The sequence below is a fragment of the Mustela erminea genome, chromosome 16 (genome assembly GCF_009829155.1).
Source record: "Mustela erminea isolate mMusErm1 chromosome 16, mMusErm1.Pri, whole genome shotgun sequence".
Taxonomy (NCBI): domain Eukaryota; kingdom Metazoa; phylum Chordata; class Mammalia; order Carnivora; family Mustelidae; genus Mustela; species Mustela erminea.
This window is the reverse complement of record NC_045629.1, coordinates 13474395-13489331: the sequence shown is the minus strand read 5'-3', so window position 1 is coordinate 13489331 and position 14937 is coordinate 13474395. Positions and strand designations below refer to the sequence as shown.

The following is a 14937-nucleotide window of genomic DNA, read 5'->3' as shown; positions in this document are numbered from 1 at the left end:
AGAGCAAGGAAGTACTCAAAGAAGGATGGGGACAAGGCAAAGGGAAATAGGACCCAGCCTGAAGGGGTTCCCACTGGTCAAACTTGAAATAATGTGAGCAAATAGTTTTATCATAAATAATGATATGATAATAATGATGGCCCACTGAATAAAATAAGACTCTGCAAGTCTTCAGAGCTACAAAGAAGCAAATTTAGGTCAAATTCTCCCTTACAGCAGGAACCCAACTAATACATTTAGAATGGGTGATAGAATTAGTAAATCACCACTTAGCAACCATTAGCACATTTAAGAGTCTCAAAAATATCTTTCCAGAAGATACTTTTTTAATTACAAAAAGGAAAATAGGAATTCTTTATCCCATTTTGCAATTTTTTTTGTAAATCTGAAATTATGTCAAAAAATAAAAGGTCAATGGAAACTGTTAATTTTATGGAAATTTTAATTTCCCTTAGAACTCAATACTATCAGACAGAAAAGCTCTTTCTCAGAACTACATGTGCATCATCTCCCATGAACGACAAACGATGGCAGGCCTCCCCTGGCCTGGCAGCGGTACCTAGTCACGAACCAGTCAAGCCCCTGAAGCTCTGCTTCTACAGGCTGTCCTACATGGATGCCTACTGGTGGTGCCACTTTGTGGGAATCAATACTTAAACTTCTCTGCTCTGTGTCTGCTTTGATAAGTCTACCGGAGAACTCACTCTGGCTAACGTAGTTATCTCCTCACCGATCCTGACACCTCCCTCAAATGACCCTGCAGGAAATCCCGTCATATGTATCATCTCTACACGCGCACACTCATCTTGCTCTAAGTACAAAATGATGACAACACCCGTCTAATACAGACCAAGCATTTTTTTTATTGCTGTATTCTGTATGTCACTGCACTCCCCCAATGACACTGGCAAGAGACTTCTGCATCTTTTCACTTGGGGAGGGGTCCTGCTCAGAAGTGCACAACTCTATTAGCTTATTAACACAGTGCCAGTTGCCACAAAGGAGGGTGACAGAAACCATGGGCCCGATGCTTTCACATTCTAACAGTAGGGTAAATTTTCTTAGGCTGTTTTGACAGCAACTCCCAGAAGCCTCTCTTTAAATTCTAGAATCTATTAATACGGTACTTGAGGTTTAATTTTTACATCATCCATGAAGACTTCTGTCCTTGTTCTGCGATGGTTGCTTAGACTAGAAAAAGGCTGCAAACTTCTTCAGCCAGATGACTACTGATCCCCATAACCACACTGCCTTTTCAAAATGAGTCTGGTCTTCAGTCTACAGTAAACAACAACAACCCACTGTGTTCTTAATTCAGTTTCCTAAAAAGTTATGCATTCGGATTTACTAAACAAAAAGAGACAAACAAAATCACAGCTGACTGCATTTCAAAATGTGAATGATGTCATGATTTTCTAGAGCCCTCCCCTGACAGTAGACATCTCATCTCAAGTGCCTGGCAGAGGAGGAAGAGTCACTCTCAGAGGACACGCAAATATTACTTTACTCACTTTTCTCTTATTGTAGGAGGTTTTATCCCTTCTGAAAAGAATTTCTTGGTTATACATGTAAGCTAGTCAACTTTTATACCAATCACACATTTTCCAGAAAAATTAAAATTCATGAAATTTCAAAGACAAAAGAGTTAGTAAGCAATGGCCTCCAAAGCACTAAATAAACCATACCAATATTTCCCAATTCCCACTTCCTGCTTCATTTTTCCAATTACTTTTAAAATCCTTATTTGGAACTTAATTGGGAATCCCGATTAAAAGGAAAAAAAGTCAGAGTTTACTTACAAGTTTTTGTATTTCACATAGAATTCCTCAACTTCTACCTCCTCTCCAGAGTCCTTCTGCAACAAAAGATAATTTTCAGGCACATGCTTAAAACCAACTATCAGAATAATCCAAAAGTAATGATTTACTCCCAAAGGAACACAAAACAGACAGGACCAAGGCAGCACGGGCCATTCTTGTGAGGATGAGTGCGGTGCGAGCTGAAGGCGGCCAGGGAGATGAGGACTCATGCACTTAGGCCCATGCTGCTACTCGATGGGCTACAGCTCCTACGACATGAATCATTTTAACTCCTCCCTAACCACATGCAGCTTCATTCACAACAACCTGACCCCAAACCTGGCTCTCTGCCAAACCCACAGTGTTAAGTAGACGCCAAGTGTACCATTTTCTCAGGCAGCAGCCAATTAGCAACTGCTCTCCTGAATGCCATATGTATTATTTTTGGCTGCCTCGTGGCAACTTTACATTGTGGGTTTTGTAATGTTTTAAAATATTTAAAAGACATTTATTCCTCCATATAGTTAATAACTCTAAACAAGAAACCATATAAAACTAAACCTTGTTCTTCTGCTGTAATATCAGTGCATCACAATTCACAGTTTTAGTTTTACTCAATGGTACAATTAAAATCTCTCAGACAAGATGTCTCACACACATAGCAGCCAAATAAAATTAACACTCCAACTACTACATTTAGGTAAGGTTAAAATCGTGATACGCATCAGCCGAATCAAGAGTTCAATGGTAAGATTATCTACACCATCTCCCTTGATCCCACCTACTGCTGTGTATGCAGGAGATACTGCTCAAATGATATTTTAAGTATCTCTTTCAATATTTTTTTCCCTTCTGGTTTTAGGCTGCTAAACAAGTCATAATATGTAATTTTCTCCTGGAACTTTGGATCAGATAAATCAGGGATGAAAATGTAAACACCACTTACAGAGGTTTAGGGCTTGCTTTTACACTCTTACAAGTGCACCCAAACCTGCCTGGAGGGTCACACTTGGCGAAGCTGCCTCAGAGATGCTCCGGAGAAAATTAAGGCAAGCAGGAACATGGCAGAGGACAAACAAAGGAGCAAAGACTTCTGGACTGGATGACGAGCAGGCACAGGCTCTGCTCCAAGAGCCTACAGTTTCCCTCAATCCCTAATCTCCAAGCTGCTATCAAAGATTGTGAACTTCAACTTTTTTTTAAAACCCTCACTTGTATCAGTTAAACCTAAAGTTTACACTGTTTCTTCCACCTGCGTAGAGATCAGCAATTAGAAGACAGGATACTCAAGTGTGTAGTCAAAGCCCATTCATAACTGGTTCAAACCTAACACCTATCAATGATCATAACCATAAACAGCTTTTTAACCAACATATAGAGAACACCATCAATACCCCAAATGTTTGGATGTCCAAAATAGGAAAAGAAATGTTTGTCAGATACCCTCAAAAACAGCAAGGTAAATCTGCAATCAATTTAGAAATAAGTTCTAGTCAATTCAAGTGACAATCCATCCAGCCCCCACTTTACTTTTTTAGAGCCCCAATGTTCCCTCTTCTACTCACACGTTTCAGCAGTCATTTGAAATGTATTATCTCTGCACACAACTGGCTATTCCAGTAGAAAGGCCAAGACAAATCAGAAGACAACCAGGGTAAAGGGAAAGCCAGCATGAGCCTAGATCCTTTAACACCTGTCACAGCATTATCATGAAATTCAGTCCTAGAATGGAATTCAAACATCTGGTCTACCATTTTTACTCTTTTGATGCTGACTATATTTCTTTCAGTTCAGAAAGGGTGTTTCAAAATTATGCTATCTTTGAAGTAATAAAACAACAACAAAATAAACAACAAAACAAAAACACAAGGTTTATCATTTCTAGGTCTATTATTTCCTGATTTCCTTCTTCCCAATCCTTCCTCCTACACTGTCTTTCTCATTGCATTATAAATAGTCTCACTGGCCCATTAATTTCTAAGTGGGCACCAAGGTACACAGGAACAACTCTGGAACCAGAGGGATAGTTTTCCTTCTGTCCAAATCCTGTTGCCAGAAAGCTCTGACTCAAAGACATCAGCTGTCCGTCCCAGGCTTTCATCAATACCCATTTTCTTGTCATGATCAGCTATTCCTCTAGGAACCTGCCGCGGGAATACCTAATAAGAAGGTCTAGAACTGTCTGAGGGGCAGCAATTAGGTTCCAAGGAGTTCTGTAGTAGCACCGGGAGCTGGTGTAAAATTCTACCAGGGCCTATTTCTTCTGGATGTCCCAAATTATAAGTTTATTCTTTGATTAAGTGCCCGCCCATACTGGATCACCTTCTTGCCCCGAGAGCTGTAAGTAGAGCTGTTTTGTACCTTTTGTTTCCCATAAATACGCTCCTGCTGACCTCTTCTCCTTTATTAATAGCAAAACAATTAACAAAAGTATGTGAATTCATAAGCCCTCAGACATTAATTATTCACTAAATGGCAGTTTAGCCTCTGGTGATAGTTGGAAACAGCCCCAACAACTACCCCCATGTCCAACTTTCAGACACCATTCTGTAATGGGCATAACCAATGAATAACTGACTCATAGCACTACTTCTGGACACGCATGCACGCACCTTTAAACCACACCTTTGAGAGCTCTCTAAAGCAATTTTATGTGTTCAATGGAACATTTAACAAAAATGTGTATATCTCATTAGACTCCAAAGCTAGTCTATGAAAATCCTTAATTCATATGAAATTTGAAGTTACAAATATATTAAGCTATACTTGTTCCCATCGTTCACAGGAACCAGAAACCTTGACCAGGTATTAAATCGACACCTTTGGCCACCTGGATTCTATAACAGCAATCTAGGTAAATGATAATCCTGCAGCCTAAAATAATGAATGACCTTTCCTAAGCATTTGCAGCTAAACTATAGTGCCAAAAGGGAAAATGCTGTTGCATAATTTACAACAGAAAGAGAGAACACCTCAATAAAGCAAATGTACAAATCATTTCCTCCTCCTGACCCAACCTATTCTACTCTACCAGAGATAGCAAATCATAGTTCACTTACGGAGAAAAGAGGACATAATAAATGCGATGAAGCATTTTGCCTGCTTTACATACTATTTGTTGTTGTTATTAGTGGGTTCAGCTGAAGAGGATTAAAACAAATTTAAAATTAGCTCTTAAGAAAACATATGGGATAACTTAAAGAAACAAAGAATTCCACGAAATAGAACCAGAATTCACTTTTAAAACTATTTTTGGCCTTCTGATACAAAAAGGATTCGAATCATCATTCCCCAAGGACGGATGGCTCCAAGCAGAAAAGGCTACATGATGGGCTAAATGTGGAAAATGAAAGAATTAAAACGTTGTACAATCCAAAAGTCCATTCTTAAATGTACCATAAAATTCAAGTACAAGAATTAGCGACATCCCTTCCGCTGGATCTCACGCACATGAATATGAGTTTAGAATGACACACAGGACTGAGCCGTCCCTAGTCAGCACGAGACGCTGAATCGTGGAGGCCCTGCCAGATGAGCTCTGCGTCTACATGACTCCCTCACAATGGGAAATGATTCTCAGGCTACAACGATGAGGTCAATGGACGTGGAAAACCATCATCTGAGTCCCCACTATGTGTCAGCACCATGGAGGGTACGCTCGGAGAGCTCCCGGCGAGTTTCTGTAGCCCTGCCAGGGGGAGATAAAGGCCTCTTCTCACAGCTACTTCTTCAATTATTCATGGTAAGAGGATGCAGACCAGCAGGCATAGCTAGAAGCCACAGGAAAATCTCAAATTTCCTTTTGTTTCTATTTGCCACACTTTCCTCCAATGTTAATAAAGCTGATAACTAAAGTAGCTATTTCAAGAACACGACCAGTAGAAAAAGCTGGTACCTGCTCATGTTTACAACGTTCGGACGGTTTTTATCACACTTTATGAAATACCAGTCACATACAAGCAAGATGCGTCAGTGGGCTCTACATCTCATCCGTACTTTATTTTATTTTTTTTAAGATTTTATTTATTTATTTGGCAGGGATAGAGGGAGAGAGAGAGAGCGAGCACAGGCAGACAGAGAGGCAGACAGAGGCAGAGGGAGAAGCAGGCTCCCTGCCGAGCAAGGAGCCCAATGTGGGACTCGCTCCCAGGATGCTGGGATCATGACCTGAGCTGAAGGCAGCTGCTTAACCAACTGAGCCACCCAGGCGTCCCTCATCCGTACTTTAAACCACACCTCAAGGCTCCCCTCCCCTTCCGGGGCAATTTCTCCATTCATCTTCACCATCCGAAAATTCCTACCTACTCAACAAACACTCTACCCTCCTATAAAAATCAGGTGATTTTTCACCTCCTATGAGAAAACCACCCCGGTTGTCCGTAAATGGTAATAATACCTATTTCCTAACCAAGGATACCTACCTCTCAAGGGTCATAAGAAAAGAAAATGAGTTTTAAAGTGCGCAAAGCAGAAAGAAAAAGCAATGTCCTACATAACCCGCACTCTAGGTAGCTCTGAATAATAGAGCTAATTACAACGTCCACCCCCAACCCTGCCAAGCATGTCCGCTGAAGCACCATCAACTAGGTGAGAAGCCCTACATCCCATCCAAACCACAGGCTGTTCACTCCAACAAGTCACTTCAATTCTGTGAAGGGGACTGTTCTTTGAAGCATGTCAAGGATTTAAATTTTACTACATATCTACAATTCGCAAATTACCTGTTCCAGAGTCATTAGCAGGACAAAAACACAACCTTTCTAATGAGTTAAACAGCGCTCATTTCTGCTTGAACAGGTGGGAAATTTGGTTGAAATTTCATCATTTAATCCATCAGAGAGGAAGTCGTCACGTTCAAAGAGTCAACAGAAAGCCACTCCATTATACCCCTGCTATCCCCTACACTCAATTTGAAAATATCTTGATATGTCATTCTTGATTATTTTCATGTGAACTAGAGTTGCATATTCTGATAAAAATCCACACTCTGAATAACACAATAGAAAAGCAAACAGTACTGCAACAAAGGTAAAGAGAAATGCCCTGCTGGTCTAATACCATTTTCAAGGGTCTCCAGACAGTAGCAAAGGTTCCCTATTTGATAAGCCTGGGGTCTCACGGATTCCTCCATGCCTCCTCTCCCTCAATGGGAAGTTACACTTTGTATACATCTCATATTTAAAAAAAAAAAAAAAAAAAAAAAAGAGAGAGAAAGGCTGATTTCCCACCAACCTGGAAAGCAAATACGAAAGAAAGAATTGCATTTGACAATGATTCAAGCTGAAAGACAGACGCCCTATATGTAAAGGATATCATTTTCTCAGGACACCGTAAATTGTATGCTGGAATATAGAGATGTATCTCGATGACTATGTAATTCTTCAAACAAAATAAAGCATTTCCTCCAACTGGGCAAGAGAGAGATGGTTGGGATGAAAGGGGGAATCTCGATCAGGGAAGAAAATGCAGTGTTACTGGACTACTTTGTCACTGAGGATATGTGTTCCTCATTGACAAAGTTACCAGACTCGTCTTTGCAAGACCAACATAAATTTTGACTAATTTTGAAGAAATCATATTGAAGAAAGTCATATTATCTTTTAAAACTACACTGAAGGGGCATCTGGCTGGCTCAATCAGTAAGAGCATGCAACTCTTGATCTTGGGGTTGTGAATTCAAGCCCGATGCTGGGTGTAGAGATTACTTTTTTTAAAAAAAGGAATCTTAAAAAAAAAAAATTATACTGGAAGCGGTTTTGTGTCTCACCTTTGCACTGAAAAATAAAAGATATCAGTGAGTATTTTAACTGGATATGAAGAATGTTACGAAAAGTATGAGAAAACACCTGCTCACTAAAATGATAAACCTCCATCTTGGGGGCGTCAGGGGCAGGCAGGAAACTTTCCTAAGGGAGATGAGGGGTAAATTCATGTCTATGATTTTTATGAATATTTTTGAAAAAGGCAGACTAAGCCTCTAAAAGCCCAATATAGTTCTTTGGTGACATCTGAGTCTCTTGTCTACTCTAAATGGTATAATAAAGCACTGACTGAAATTTCCATTTCATTTGGGGCTAAATATCCCCAAAGTTTTATATTTGGCTAGTAAATCAAACAGGATTAGAAATATCACCAAAAGTGTTATTGTACAATAGTGGTTGTTGTACATTAGTGAACTTTTTAAAGGAAATTATAAAGCAAAAAACAATTTAAGAGTCAGACATAGGTTTGGAGCACTCCAAATGGTGCTTACCTGTTTTTTTATTGAACGACTACTCATGATTTTTTCTACCACTGGACCTTCTGCATCGACAGATTCCTAAACAAAACAAAACAAAATCAAAGAGAGTAGAATAAATCAGTCCAAATGGAAATCTTTCATTCCATGCTATAAAAAAAAGAAATCATTCCCTTTGCACATCTATCCCCTTTAAATTCTTGCCCTTTATACCACTGGGTTCAAAGTCGCCAGTGGGAAATATGACTGAAAAGAACAAGACCCTCACTCTCCAGAAAGGCAAAAAGAAGATCTGTGTTTATTACTTCATGATTATGTGGTTTAATTACGTGGACTAGCATGGGTCCCTAAAGCCAGAGAACATTCAGAAACTCCAGCTGCCAAGAGAAAATAATCTCCGCATGAAAGCAGTCAAAAATATAACTTTTCCTCATCTATACCCATGGGGTAAATATAGTCATCATTTTGTTATTGTAGGCAGCTTTTATCTATGTTGGTCCCATAAAACGTTATATAACAACTTAACATAGCACAAATTACCAAATAAAGTAAAGAACTGCATTTAATATACTGTGCAACGGGTTACCAGTTTGTTAACTAAAGTACAGTAATGGTAACAAAAGGGCATTTTAAAAAAAAAAAGATCTTTACAATAATCAATCCTACGTTACTACCCATATTTGATACAAACTATTTTATCCATCATTTACATTGCACAGAAAATAAAGTATGCCCTGCTGGGCACTACAAGGCAGTAATTTCATAAAGGGGTTCCGACGGTGCCTAACAGCAGGAGACAAGCTTGAGTGGTTTATTAAAGTCCCAGAAGATGCAGCCCTGAATTCTTCAGAGGTAAATTCACCCTCCTTGCATCCTAGCTCTGACTCTTCCTCAGCACAGACCATTAATTCTCCAAAACTGTGTCAAATTACATATCATAGGCTTATATAAATAAGTTTCAGCAAGCAGGGCTTTCTAAAAGATACTGCTGCACAAGCACGGCCCCACAGCACATCAGCCAACAGTAGCTGAATGTTCTCCGGCTCAAATCCCAGGTTTCCAGCTAGGAGCTCTCCGGTCCACCTTCTCCAAGGCACGTGAGAACCACAAGGGAGGGCCGCTGACCTGCTGCTCCGACTGCGAGGTGTTGGAGGGGGAGTCTCTCCCAGCAGCGTCCGCATCATCTACCTCCTCGTCGGAAATCTTGAACTCCAAATCTTCCGTGTATCGCTTTCTCTTCACCTGCCTGCTGGAACGTCTCTTCTAAAACAGAAACAAACAAACATACCCAACAGAGCAGGTTTAAAAAGCCATCACTGACGTTCTTTATAACTTTTCAGATGGTACGATACACATGTACATTTTTTTTTAATTAATCTTGAAGAAAAGCTGATGAATTTAAGCTTGTACGTTGCCTAAGAAACCAGAGTGGCAACGAACATGACAGAGATGGGGGAAGTCTGGAGTCAGCCACCGGGGACTGGGCGAGGCTGGGCTGCTTCCAGCTACCAGACCTTCAGCCGGAGACTATAAGCAACCACATAACTGATTCTTTACTTGGGTGGCACATCGCTGAGAAGTGAAAACAGTACAGAAGCTGGATGACAGCTACATAGGAATTCCTTTTACTATTCTATTTCTGTATGTTTTAAAATTTTTCCTCTAATAAAAGGTCTGCAAAAGTAAAGGTATTAGAAGATAACCTGCAAATATAAAGTTCCACATAAATACTGAAATAGTACTTCAGAGGGCCATTTAAGTAAAAGGCCTGCATTTTAATTTTGGCAATAGTCTGAAAATTTTTGAAAAGATGAAGGACTAAATGGCAGAAGTGATAATGAATGACTACGAAAAGTAATTTTACTTTTTTTGGTTAAATTTTTTTTTTTTAACCACACTGATGAAAATGTGAAATCCTGGTAATAGTTATTACTATTACCTATTGCTAATAGGTATTAGTAAGATTATTGGCAAAATAGGTCCCCTGCCACCCCATGGTCAAAAGAACCCACTCCACCTCAGCAGGACAGTGTGGCCATGGCTATCAAAATTTAAAACATGCCCACCCTTTGACCTAGCAATGACGCTTCTAGTCAGGTACGTAACATATCTTCGGAATAGCTGCAAGATACCGCAATTGTTTTTTAGACCCAAACTTTTAGATATTCAGAAGAGCTGCAGGATAAATTGTAAAATAAAAAGAAAAGAAAGTCACATAATAAGAAGTAGCTTATAATTCTATATATGATCTCTTTGTGTGGCCCATCAATATATAAACTCAAGACAAGGACACTGAATGTTTTGTGTACTTCTCTATGACTCAGTGCACATTTCCTTAAAAAAAAAAAATGAACGTATATGTTTACGTTTTCAATCACACACAAAAAATCTGAAAAGACACATAAATTATTAGCAGCTATGAATTCTAGGGAGTGAAATGAATGGAGCAGGAGGAGTTTTACACTTTTTGTTCAAAATAATTCTGTATTGTTAGACCTTTCTGATGAAGAATTAGTTTTGTGAGTTAATGAAAAATGGGGAGGAATAACTTTTCATTAATATGTGTATTTGATAAAAGCTAACATAACTATAAAATGACATATGTAAGTTTAAGTCACTGGTAAGTGTAAGAGTATAGCTTGTAGATGAGTTTAGGAAGCACACAGAATGAGTAAAAATACTGAGAAAAGTAACACTAGTGAACCTTTTACTAAGAACTACAAAATAAAACTTTTTAAAAAAGTAAAAAAATTTTTTTAAAGATTTATTTATTTATTTATTTGACAGACAGGATCACAAGCAGGCAGAGAGAGAGAAGGAAGCAGGCTGCCTGCTAAGCAGAGAGCCCAATGCGGAGCTCGATCCCAGGATCCTGGGATCATGACCTGAGCTGAAGGCAGAGGCTTTAACCCACTGAGCCACCCAGGCAACCCCAAAATAAAACTTTTTAAAGAGACTCATGAATTGCAAAGTTGGTCAGTTAGGCAGAAAGGCAAGTCACCCCACCATGCAGAGCAGAGGAGGAACAAGCAAGACATTCGTGGCTCAAGTCAGGACCAAGGAAGCCTAGCACCTTGCCTCAAAGGGTAAGACAGTTTTTTTTGTTTTTGTTTTGTTTTGTGTTTTTAATGTTTCTGCTCTCTCTGCTCTCAAGAGGGAATGTGAGGCAGTTCACAGTGCCAACTCGATATAATATGACCATCAAATGAGTTGTTGGAGACTATGAGCACTTAGTCCTAACACAGTTGTGACTGTAGAGGGGCAAAGCACCTTTCTGACTCAAGGTTTGTGGGATAACCTCTTAGTAACAGACTTCCTAGCAGCTTAGACCAGCAGCAGTAGTAACATAAACCGGAGGTCCTCCACTGAACCTTCTTGTCAGCCCCGCCTGGAACCAATTCCAGGTTGGGGAAGGGGGAACCTCCCCCCACACCCCGCAAAAATCAGCAGGGGTTCTGCCATCTGTGACCCTTCCCCACACCACCAAGGCAGTTTAAACTTGTGGGCCATCAAAATGAGTGCTGAGTGTCTGAATTAGCCCAGATTCTCACTATGTGACCTTGGACATGTCTTTTGTGGACCTCAGTTTCCTGGTCTGCAGAATGGGGTTAATGATAGTTAACTATGTCATAAGTATACTTGAAGATCACATAAAGCAATTAGATTAAATAACAGAATTCACTGAAAACATTTAGAACAGTGCATGGTACATACGAATGCCAAATGAAATCAGTAGGTTTAAAGTCATCATTAACTAGCTCCGCCTTTCCAAAAAAATAAAAAATCAGAAAGCACTGAGGCTACAAGGTCAGACTACCCTGCACACAGCTTCCCTTCTCTCTTCACAAAGCTGATCTCTCTTCCTAACTCCTGCTCCTGTGCCCATTTAACCTCCCCTTACTTCTCAACTGTCCATTTCTTTCAGATATAAAAGGCTGTTAAGAGGAACAATATTTCAATTTTATAAAATTCAGCATAATATCTGTATTTCATCTAATATATCCATTTAACTAAATTGAAATGGACTGATCTATATTTTCCTCTTGTCGTCCTTCACCTAAGGAGGAATGTGCTACCAGTGATGCACCTGTGATGTTTTATCAGGCTGCCCTGGTTGGGGTCATGTCACAGTACTTCGTCCAGCCTAAGTAACTGAACAGCTTACAGGGAGCCTAAGACAAATCCCCTTTACACTAAATATCACTACTGAAGAAATGTTACAGTACAATAAAATAGGAAGCTTTTTGTTTTCTTGAGCAGAAATTTATGATTGGTGGACATAACTGTTTTACTTGTGGAAGTTTGTCCTCACATCAACTTGGATGCCCTCCTCATTCTCTCTCTCAAATAAATTAAAATCTAAAAAAATAAATAAAATAAAATACAATTAAATTAAATTAACCATAACTCAAAACTTCTGAACTGACACTAAAACAATAGGTCAACTTGTTAAACTTGGATTGCTTTAGAAAAGTTGCATATAATTAACATGGCTACACTAAAGAGAAGACTTACACATGCTTTCAATATCTCTCCGCAATAGTACTTTGAGATACAATTTTCAGTTTACATTATATGGCATTTACTAGTTTAAACCAATCACAGAAACCAAGAACTGTTAGCCCTTTATGCATAGGATACAGGAAGAAACAACAAACAGCAGACAGCATCACTTCCTGTGTCAGGAGACAGAAGAAGACCTGCCTTCAAACCCTGTGTGGTTGTGTATATGAGCTACTGAACCTGCAACAGTTATGCACTAGCCAATTAGAAAGGATGCACTGATGTTCATTTGAACAGACTGGCCTTTTTCTAGAACTGAAACGCAGAAGGAAAAAATGAGTATTTCATAAAGTCCAACTGTGTCTCTATAAATACAAACACTTTTAAGAAACAGCAGCGTTATTTGTGAGGAAACAATAGAATTTTCTTGACTTGTATGAATAAATCTGTTTAATGTTGTCCAAATACTACTGCCATAAAGGCCCTAGTTGAAGCAAACATGATGCAGGAAAAAACAGACTTGCGCATTAAAATAAAATTTAAAACCATCCAAATACTTTAGTTTAAAAGTCCCTAAGCAATTAAAAAAGACATCCACTTACCTTTCCTATCTCTTCAGTGATGTGTAAAAGGAAATTACAAAATTTACCCAAACGGCCAGAGGCATCACAAGTTAGTTAAAGAATCAAACCAAACCACATTAATTCACACGTACTCTATCTTTCCTCTCCTTTTTGGGCCCTCTTAGTTTAAGCCATTCCGTGACATTTTAGACATCAGGGAGTTCTACTAAAAAACAAACAAACAGGGTGCCCTGGGCTGGCTCAGCCAGAAGAGCACGTGACTCGTGATCTCAGGATTGTGGGTTTGAGCCTCACACTGGGTGCAAAGATTACTCAAAAATAAAATCTCTTAAACAAACAAAACAAAACCCTAACTTTCTGAAATTCTTTAGGAGAGAGCTGCAAATGGCATATTTTTTCTTTTCTAACTTTTAAGCGACTTGGTAGATAGTACAGATAGCAAGTACTTTGAGTGGACCAAATTCTCAGAAAAAGGCAAGCAGGTTGTTAGGGGCAGACTTCTGATTTGAGCAGGGCTCCTCAGTAACTGTTCCTTGATAACTTAGATGTCAGTCACTGAAGTGACATTCTTAGCCATCCCAGTGGAACATATTGGCATGCTTCCAGAGAACGTAACAAGGAAATAATTTTTAACAGTCACGTGGAAGGGCCTCTTACCTTGTAGTACAATCAGTGAAGGCAGTGTGCTTTACAGGCAAGAATCTAAATTCCTAATGTTTATTTCAGTTTTTCAACTGCTTCCTACAAAATTCTCCAAGAGTCAGGAGAATCTAATACTGAAAAGTTCTGCACCGCTGCCATCCAGAAAGTCACAAACTTGTTCACAGAAACTTATTATATGACTATAAAGCTCAACTCTGGCCTTCAAATGTCAGAAATCTTAAGACAAGCTACAGATTACACGTTGGTTTTTTTAATTCTGCAAAATAAAAGAATCGACAAGCAACCGAACATCAGAGAAAATGAGAAATGTGAAAGCAGCTTTACACAAACCAATATATCAACAATGTGTTAACATTAATATATACATCAACATCGAAAGATACATTTACAGAAGTAAATGAAGATCCTCCGTTTTCTTTATCACGGGGTCAAAGATGACAAAACCAAGAAGTCGGGGGTCTAATTTCGTGCTGGCCCCCAGCTCTCACCATTATGGCTCTAGTGTTCCAGACAACAATAAAGCCACCTTTAAAGCAGCTCTATAACAAAGACAGGGGAGGTCTAGTGTACTTGATACGCAGCTAAAGTTACCCATGCTAAATAACCAAGGCTCGGGATCAGAATGATGGTATTACCTGAACACCTGGGTCCTCATCTTCTTCAGGAGGAGGAGATGGTGGGGGCGTTTTGTCTAAGTCTGAATTTTCAGAACCTTCTGTTTTTCCCTTGTTGACCTTTTTCTTCAAAGCACTTGCTTCTGAATCAGGTTTCTTATTACTAGAATTCAAAGTGGATCACTTAGTGTTCACTTTTTAATGAGGTTTTCCACATGCCCCCATGCCTTATATTTCCCGCATTAATATCCCGAAAGTATCAATGACAACTGATAAATCGATGCACATTGGCCATTTACAGTTAAACGGCACTCTCAAGTAAGTTTTTACAGCAAAACCCCACAATGATGACCTCTGGCAAATATCTGACCTAATTAAAAAGAAATTTCATGCAAAAACTCCTAATACCACCCGGAGTACATTTGTTCTTCTAGACAATGCAAAATCCCTGCCAATACACCAAGGCATAATGAAAAATCAGATCAAGAAGTAGTTTTGCTATTAAGTTTTTAAGGTACAGAATGATTTTTTTTTTT

The 14937-nt window shown here is 39.2% G+C and overlaps 1 protein-coding gene across 7 annotated transcripts in view; it reads right to left on the bottom strand.

Moving 5' to 3' along the window:
- The window catches only part of CHD7 (chromodomain helicase DNA binding protein 7), a 188535-nt gene that overhangs the window by 55715 nt on the left and 117883 nt on the right, over nucleotides 1–14937 (bottom strand). For all 7 annotated transcript variants that reach the window (XM_032316781.1, XM_032316780.1, XM_032316782.1 and 4 more), the window contains 4 exons: nucleotides 14423–14564; nucleotides 9163–9300; nucleotides 8053–8118; nucleotides 1800–1855 (listed from right to left, as the gene is read on the bottom strand). In XM_032316781.1, coding sequence (XP_032172672.1) covers nucleotides 1800–1855; nucleotides 8053–8118; nucleotides 9163–9300; nucleotides 14423–14564 — 402 coding nt within the window. The remainder of the gene's footprint in view (nucleotides 1–1799; nucleotides 1856–8052; nucleotides 8119–9162; nucleotides 9301–14422; nucleotides 14565–14937) is intronic.